This window comes from Crocuta crocuta, unplaced genomic scaffold (genome assembly GCF_008692635.1).
Source record: "Crocuta crocuta isolate KB4526 unplaced genomic scaffold, BGI_CrCroc_1.0 scaffold619, whole genome shotgun sequence".
NCBI lineage: Eukaryota > Metazoa > Chordata > Mammalia > Carnivora > Hyaenidae > Crocuta > Crocuta crocuta.
In genome coordinates this window covers 3,759,957-3,760,658 of record NW_027533395.1, presented here as the reverse complement: position 1 = coordinate 3,760,658, position 702 = coordinate 3,759,957, and the positions used below count along the sequence as shown (strand labels likewise).

The following is a 702-nucleotide window of genomic DNA, read 5'->3' as shown; positions in this document are numbered from 1 at the left end:
CCTCGCGGGTCCTCTCCACTCTTCCCTCCTCGCTCTCGATCGCTCGCTCTCTCGAAAGGGTGATTCCAAAACCCAAGAAAAATTAATAAATGCCCCCTCGGTGCTTTTTTTTTCCCCTTAAAATAAGATCCCTCACAGCCTTCCTCACCGAGGTCCTCCAGAAATTTTGTTAAAAGGGGTGTTCAAAGGTAATGAGAAAATCCTCTTTTAAAATATGAAAATCAAGCCGGATCCAGGAGGAGGGGCTGGCGACGGACCCCAATCCAGAGTCTCTCCGAAACCCAGCCTCCAACCTGCTCCCGCTGAAGAGTTCGGAGCCGNGCGCCTCCGTGCGTGCGCGTTTGCACGCATTTGTGTGCGTGTCAGTGTGAGCTGTGGGGCGTGGGGCGGGGAGGGGTCCGCTCGGGCCGTGGGCGCTCTCGGATCACGCCCGGGCTGTGTTTGCATTTCCTGAGCCTGCGAGTCGTCAGAAAGGCGATATTCAGAGCGAGGCAGGCCGCCCCGGACAGTCCGCTCCTCCTGGCGCCCCGCGCACCCATGCTCCCCCACAGCCCGCCGATGTAACCTGGTGATTCCTTAAGCCTCCTGGAGGACGAGGGGAGAGATCGAGGAGGCGCCGGCGGCAGGGGCAGCCAGCTCTCCCCCATCCACGGCTCTCTTGCTCGGGACCCCTGGTCGGAGCTGAGGAAAAACCGTTCGCTC

At 59.9% G+C, this 702-nt stretch overlaps 1 protein-coding gene across 1 annotated transcript in view; it reads right to left on the bottom strand.

Moving 5' to 3' along the window:
- SORCS3 (sortilin related VPS10 domain containing receptor 3) overlaps positions 1 to 351 on the bottom strand; it is a 564,865-nt gene extending 564,514 nt beyond the window's left edge. Inside the window, exon 1 of the mRNA XM_077748455.1 lies at positions 294 to 351. Coding sequence (XP_077604581.1) covers positions 294 to 351 — 58 coding nt within the window. The remainder of the gene's footprint in view (positions 1 to 293) is intronic.
- Positions 352 to 702: the final 351 nt, after the last annotated feature.